Source organism: Prosopis cineraria, unplaced genomic scaffold (genome assembly GCF_029017545.1).
Source record: "Prosopis cineraria cultivar Desert tree isolate PC_DT_omini unplaced genomic scaffold, ASM2901754v1 PC1, whole genome shotgun sequence".
Lineage (NCBI taxonomy): Eukaryota > Viridiplantae > Streptophyta > Magnoliopsida > Fabales > Fabaceae > Prosopis > Prosopis cineraria.
The window spans coordinates 9856285-9863774 of record NW_026555332.1 but is presented as its reverse complement, the minus strand read 5'-3'; the positions used below and the strand labels follow the sequence as shown (position 1 = coordinate 9863774).

The following is a 7490-nucleotide window of genomic DNA, read 5'->3' as shown; positions in this document are numbered from 1 at the left end:
ATTTCAAAACACAACCACAAACTATCCACACAATGTAAGGAAGGAACATACTCGTTGGGCCCAACCGTAACATGTAATCCTGCATGGTTTTTGGATGTGGATGCCTCCACATTGGATTTCTTGTGTAATTGAATTTCCCAGCAATGTAGCAGACTGAGACTCCTCACAAAATCCTGAGCGTGAGAGCCTTCAGTCATTTAGAGGAATCTTCATGTAAGAAAGTTATTTGGATATCTATCATATTGGAGACAAATAGACATGTGTCTTCATCCATGAAGAAAAACAAACTCACTCTTCAAAATAGCCTTGGACGGATCTGTTTACTTTTCACATTAGGCGTTGGTCTTAGCGTGTTTAGTTTCATTTTTAAATTTTTTTAAATCAAATAGATCGGTGGAGTATTTGGATTTTGAAAATAATGCATCTACCGTGTGACGTCACAAGCGTGAATGTCTTTATGAGCAGTTGAGTTTCCCTACAACGCAATGGACATTTCCTTCCTTCCAGAGTCTTCACAAAATCTGCGGACATGAAAATCTAAACTGTGTTTTATGTCTTTTACCACACATTGCATGAAGCTTACGCGAAACATACCTGGAAACTTCGCTGCTAGACTGCTTTTAAAGGAAGACCTGTAAATGCTAGTTTGATACAATAACATTGGGCAGTAGCTAGTCTAATGGATCGTTCTACAACAACTCCTAGATTATCAATTCTAGCTCTGAGAGAAATATGGGAGAACACAATAGAGAGTTTGAAATATCGAGAGAGAAAACGTACTTGTGGAAATCCTCCTCCACCTTCAGAATCAAACCACTTGAAGGAAGAATTCAGAGCATCAAAATTAATGGCACCTGAGTTGTTTTGGGCTGTTACGTCCGATAATGTGTCTAATTTCCTTACAGTGTTAGAGGAATTGGCTTCGGGGATGTAATGCTTGTATCAGACATCCTAGAGCAAGTAACCCGTGGAGGAAGCACCATACTTCACCTAGCAGTTCAAAATAGAAGCCAAGAGATTTTGCAACTAATTACTAATCACTAATCACTTCCCCCAACTAATCACAAGGACTAACATAGCAGGAAATACGGCTCTTCATCTTGCTGCTAGAAATAAAGGCGATGGTTTAATCAATATAATCCTAACCTGTTATGCAGAAAAAAGGCTTTCTTCTGGACGCCAAATTTATGACGAAACAGAGATGAATCTGTTGAGGATAAAGAATGAGATTGGCAACACGGCATTGCATGAGGCTGTGAGGAAACTTCATCTTGATGGTGCTCGTCTCTTGTTTGAAGCAGATAAAGATACGGCAAATTATCTGAATAATGAAGGTAAATCACCACTGTACTTGGCTGTTGAGACTGGGCATGATGATATTATTGATCTTTTGCTGCAAGCTCCATTACAGAATCGGGAGAGGCACCATGGAACCTCCCCACTCCATGCTGCTATTATGGCTATGAGTTCAGGTAAGGTGAACTAAAATGGTCTAGTTGAAAATTGACAGAACAAAATGAAAGGAAGTGCCAATTATTATTATTATTATTATTATTATTATTACTATTATGTTGGGAACCAGAAAGAAAGTGCCAATAATTTCAAACCTGTTTACACTTTTATACAATATTCTCTGCAGATCAAATAAGCAAACATAAATTTCAACCCTTGGTTGAGGGTTGGGTGACAGACAGTGCCACAAATTTTGAGGCTTCCCTAGCCAAAGGAAAAAAAAACTTACTGTGGTATGATGAATTACTCCAATTTGAGTGAAATTATATCAGTTTCACAAAAATTAACATCTAAAGTAAACTTTCATATTAACCCATGATAATTGCAAGATTATAAGATTATGGCTCTAGAGAGAGAGAGAGCAGAAAAAGTATAAGAACGATTTTGACTTGGGCATTTTAGCTTGTTCCAATTTTCCTTTAAAAAATCCTTCCATTTCCTCATTTCAATTCAAATGTATTAGTTTTTTATTGTTCTAATTTCATGCATTTCACAGAAAATACTAAGAAAAAATTCTGAATTAGTCTACTTGAAAGACCAGAAAGGTGGGACAGCCCTGCATTTAGCAGCATCTATGGGAAACCTTGAAGTTGTGCATACAATTTTAAATGAGTGTCCTCCAAGTGCCCTAGAGTGGGATCTCAAAGGATATCTTCCTATCCATGTTGCTTGCAAAAAAGGTCATATTAATGTAGTTAAAGAATTTGTTCAAAAACCAAAACCATGGTTTGATCCAATGGATTCACTGAATCAAAAAGGTCAAAATATCCTCCATATTGCAGCTAAAAATGGAAAAGACAAAGTAGTAAAGTATATATTAAGAGAAAAGAAGCTTAAGAAGCTACTAAACAAAGAGACAAGAATGGGAATACCCCATTGCATTTGGCTTCCGAATACTTGAACCCGAAGATATTGCTATTGCTGACTCAAGAAAAGAGACTCAACATCAACCTAGTGAATAAAGAAGGCATGACAGCCCGTGATATTGTCATGCTCAGGAGGAGGACACCACCAACTTTTAGAGAGGTATGATTAGATGTATCTCTGCACTTATTTTAATCACGAACTAGAAATTTTGACCAAAGATACAATCCATCTTTGTTCTTATTTTAATCGATAAAGATAAAAAACTATTTAATAATAGGGATGATCACAAGGTTCCTCTCTCTGTTATCTGCAGTTTCTATCATTCACAATCTTGAAATCTATTGGCACCCCCTTGAGTGAAAATGGAAGAAGAATCAGGCGTTCACATACTGAACCACCTCAGATCAAATGGATCAAGGATCGTGTCAGCGCTATCTTACTTGTAGCAATATTAGTTGCTACTGTAACCTTCACAGCTGGTTTTACCATGCCTGGTGGTATCTATAGCTTTGATGACAAAGACAAGAAGAAAAGAGGCATGGCCACTTTTCTTAACAAATACATGTTCTAACTATTCACAATCTGTGATGTGATAGCTATGTATAGCTCTACCATGGGGTCTTTCATTCTGCTATGGGCTCAGCTTGGTGACTTCCATATAGCATTCAATGCCACATACTTTGCTTTATATTTGGTGGGTTTGGCTCTGCTTACAATGTCAGTTGCATTCATGGCTGCAGTACATCTAGTAGTCAGCAATGTTTATTGGCTCACTAACACTGTGATGATTATTGGAATCATCTTCCTTTTGATGTTTCTGGGTGCATTTATTCTTCAAATATTCCCTTTAGGAGAACGTGCTCTGTTCTTTCATCACATCTCTAACTTTATTTTTAAGATGATCATCCCAATTTCAGGAAGTTATGGAAAGTTGAAGGTTAAGAAGATGAAAGCGATGGATGAAACAAAAAAGAGCATAGACAAACAGGGCACCAAACGAAGAACAAAAATGCTTGTAAGACAATGTACTTTTTAGCCACTTTTCAAATAAAGATAACAACCGAAAGGAAGGGAAGATTGCACTGGTCTGGCTCTCATCTTATAGATCATGTCTTGGACTATTTGATATTTTATGTGTAGTTTGTCATAGTTTGATTATACTAGTTTAGGGGGACCATTATCATAAACTGTTTGCCACTTCATTACTCAATTTTTTTTTTTTTTTGGAGATGATACTTCATTAGTTAATTTGATAGAAGAATTTTCAAGTTTGGTTTAATTTAATCTAAGATAGCATTTGGATTGATGAATTTGAATTTAAATTTTAGATTTAAAATCTCACATTTAAAATTTATATATTTAAAATTCTTTATTTGGATAGTATAAAAAAGTAAGAGAGATGAGCTGAGATTTAAAGTAGAGACTGGAGATTAGAAGTGATGAGCTTATCTATATTCTTTAATTAGAAAGATACAAGAATGAGAGATGAAACAAGTGGCAAAAATAACAAAGACACCCATAGTGAAATCGTGAAGCAAAAGAGAGGGTTGAGCAGCTAAAATTTCAAATAACTAAGGTCTAGATGGAATTTAAAATTACAAAAAAAGTTATAATAAAACATGTATTTAAATTTGGATCAAATACAAATTCAAAGACTTTAATGTATCCACATGGAGGATTTAGTTCAAATCCAAACCTCATATATCCAATCGCACACAACAACAACAATCATTATCCCACTAGGTGGGGTCAGCTACACGGATTATATGACACCATTGTCCTCTATTATTTATTAAACTTTTAGAAATATTATTAAGAGATCTCAATTAACAACTTTCAAAAGTGTTCTTTTTGACCTTTCTCTGCCCTTCTTAACAAGGTTTAAAGTTATCTGTGCCACTCTCCTCATAGGTGCCTCTTGTAATCTTCTTTATACATGTCCAAATCACCTCAAATGATTTTCTATTATTTTTCCTTTAATAGATGTGACACCCACTTTTTCCTGTATGCACTAATTTCTGATTTTGTCTTTTTTAACGTGTATGTTTGCACAACCATCTCAACATTTTCATGTCTGCTACTCCAACTTTATACTCTTTTTGTCTTATTAAAGCCCAACATTCACAATTCAATAAAACTTTCCTTTAAATTTATTAGATACCTTACAATCACAAATAACTCTTTTAACTTTTCTCCAATTAAACTACCCAGCTTGTATCCTTTGTGCAATATCTTCATCAATTTCTCTATTATGTTGAATAATCGCTCCCAAATATTTAAAATTTTTCACTTGAGGTATAATCTAATCACCTAATTTCATTTTCAAATTACTAATCATTGATTGCTTATCAAAATTTCAATATAGATATTTTGTCTTGCTCCTACTTAGGCGAAAACCTTTTGACTCCAATGTCCTCCTCCATAACTCAAATTTACAGTTAACCTCTTCTCTTATCTTCGTAATAAGAACTATATCATCCGCAAAAATATACATTTAGGATTTCCTCTTAAATATGCTCAATCAAAACATTTAAGACCAATACAAACAAATAAGAACTTAAAGATAATCCCTAATGTAGTCCAATACAGTCTTTCCCAAAATTTGACGTTAAATTTAACACCAGATTTCAACATGTGGTCTGCTTCTTTGTTTGGCTTAGAGTCTAAACTACATATATCGTGTTAAAGGATACAGCTCATCTCATAGCTTTAAGGCTGTTGCCACGGGCAACTCTGTTGCCTACATAGCTTTCAATATCCTCTGCTAATTGCTCAAACTTGCACATGAAACAAACTAACAGACCATTGACATGTACCTAAAACTGACACATTGAAATATAGTTTCTAGTTACATGCATACAACAATAGAATTATGTATATCTGCAGGAGTAAGCAGTTTAATTAATAAATATGTCTTTGATGATTCCATCATACATGATTGAGTTGCAAAAACTTCTAGATAGGTATCACATAGCTGAACTAAATTCTTTCTGATTAAAGAATCTCTTTCTAGTTGCTCTGAAACAATTAGGAGATTCTCTAGAAAAAATACGGGATTCTATTTCTGGTGGCAACAAGCTATGAGGGGTGGTCGCACTTATGGGCTCAAATCAATATGTTCTAAGAAGAAATATTTGAATCTCATTGATCTCATAAGTATCATATCAAATCCCATCAATCAAATTGCTTTTTTAAGAAATACGAGACATCTAAGTCATATAAGTAAAGTGATCTATTCCTTGATAAGAAAAAGAAAAAACGTGAATGGTGATTGGATTGATGATAAAATAAAATCTTGAGTCTCAAACAGTGATTGATTGATGATAAAGAAAGAGAATTCTTGGTTCAACTCTCTACCTTAACGACAAAAAAAAAAGGATTGATCAAATTCTATTGAGTTTGACTCATAGTGATCATTTATCAAAGAATGACTTTAGTTATCAACTGATTGAACAACCGAGAGCAATTTAGTTATGATACTTAGTAGACATTCATAAAAAGTATCTAATGAATTATGAGTTGAATACATCCTATTTAGCAAAAAGATGAATATTCCTTGCTCATTATCAGACAATCACTTATTCACAAATCCCATGTGAGGCACATAGGAGTTTGTTGCTGGGTATTTGACCAAATAGGTGATCCAAAACCCTAATCTTATTTGTGCCCGATGAGTCTTGTTAAATCCTAGTAGTAGTCAAAAATGGCCATGCATGGCCAGCAAACTACACGAGGCACCCAACGGAAATGTAATTTTTCAGATATTTCAATGCTCAAGTAAAAGCACGATAAAGATAATATAGTTCACTAGAATTAACCATAATGTTTAAATAACTAATAAAGAAATAGTATTAAAATTTAAATAAAGAAATTTTATAAACAATTACTAGAAATTCATTCGGAACGCTACCCACTCACCTGAAAGTTTTTCAATAGTTTTCAAATTTGCTTCTCTTACTTTACACCTTTATTCTAATGATGTCCTTAATGTCCTGAACAATAAATCAAAATTTTAAATACTTTATCAAATAATTTTTTGAACACTTAATGAGCATTTAAATTCAATCCAACAATATTAAAAATAATACAACAACAACAACAACAACAACAACAAGCCTTTATCCCACTAGGTGGGGTCGGCTACATGGATTGCAAGACGCCATTGTGCTCTATCATTTATTAAGCTTTTAGAAATATTATTAATTAAGAGATCACGTTCAACAATATTAAAAATAATACTTTAACTAATTATGTTCCATGTATACTTGAGTTAGTTAAACTTTTGACAATTCTCAATTCATTCTCATATCTCCTCGTAACATATTTTCAACCATAAGTTATAATAACTCATATCAACTATTCTCTTACTTCCTTTAGATTTAATAACATATCATAAAGGCATTTCAGGCATTCCTTTATCCTATTTTTATATTTTTAAAATTTCAAAACTTACATATACTCCTTCAGTAATATTTATAATTCATCTAAGCTCTACTATAAAAAATTAACAATTTCATTTTCACCAATAAATTTTCAAGCACATTTACAAGTACCATGAGAGAATTTACCATTAACAAAATCATTAGGCAAACATCCAAGTAAATTCAACCATTTCTAACATTTAGTTTCTTCATCAATCTTTAACTCAACATTAATAGAATAACATCCAATATTATCCAAAATAGCTCCTAAATTCTTCATTCAAACATTTTCACAGGCATTTTGAGAGCATCCAACTTTAGCTAAATATAATCATCTAGCTATTTAATCAACTTTTCACATAAAATTTATCATCAACATTAAGGTTAGCATCACAATAAAATTCCACAGCATTAACCAATTTAGCTCCTTAATTCTCAAGCAAGTCACGGCAGCAACAAGAAAAGCAGAGGCAGAGTTTTTCACCAAAAACAAAGAAGAGGAAATTGAATTTATCATACTCACTCACACGGCACCCACTAGCTGAATAGGAAGCAAGAGTGAACGTGAAGATCAAGTAAACACACGATACGAACAGTTCAGGAGAAAGAGCATATAGGAACCGAACGCGCGCACCGCCACAGTCGGCCACTCAGCAGAAAAGAAATAAAGAACAGCAACTCACCAACGAA

The 7490-nt window shown here is 33.7% G+C and overlaps 1 protein-coding gene across 1 annotated transcript; it reads left to right on the top strand.

Moving 5' to 3' along the window:
- The first annotated feature begins 679 nt into the window (after positions 1-679).
- Positions 680-5147, top strand: LOC129312157 (protein ACCELERATED CELL DEATH 6-like). The gene is made up of 8 exons (XM_054954809.1): positions 680-930; positions 1069-1477; positions 2009-2314; positions 2422-2538; positions 2693-2876; positions 2976-3200; positions 3297-3394; positions 5040-5147. Exons 1-8 carry the CDS (start codon positions 680-682, stop codon positions 5145-5147), a joined length of 1698 nt encoding a protein of 565 aa, XP_054810784.1.
- Positions 5148-7490: the final 2343 nt, after the last annotated feature.

Excerpts from the sequence above, each read along its gene's own strand:
- LOC129312157 (XM_054954809.1), top strand. The coding sequence starts at position 680 with ATGGATCGTTCTACAACAACTCCTAGATTATCAATTCTAGCTCTGAGA. Across the intron at positions 1,478-2,008 it reads TGGCTATGAGTTCAGGTAAG|AAAATACTAAGAAAAAATTC; the intron begins GTGAACTAAAAT and ends TGCATTTCACAG. Across the intron at positions 2,539-2,692 it reads CACCACCAACTTTTAGAGAG|TTTCTATCATTCACAATCTT; the intron begins GTATGATTAGAT and ends TGTTATCTGCAG.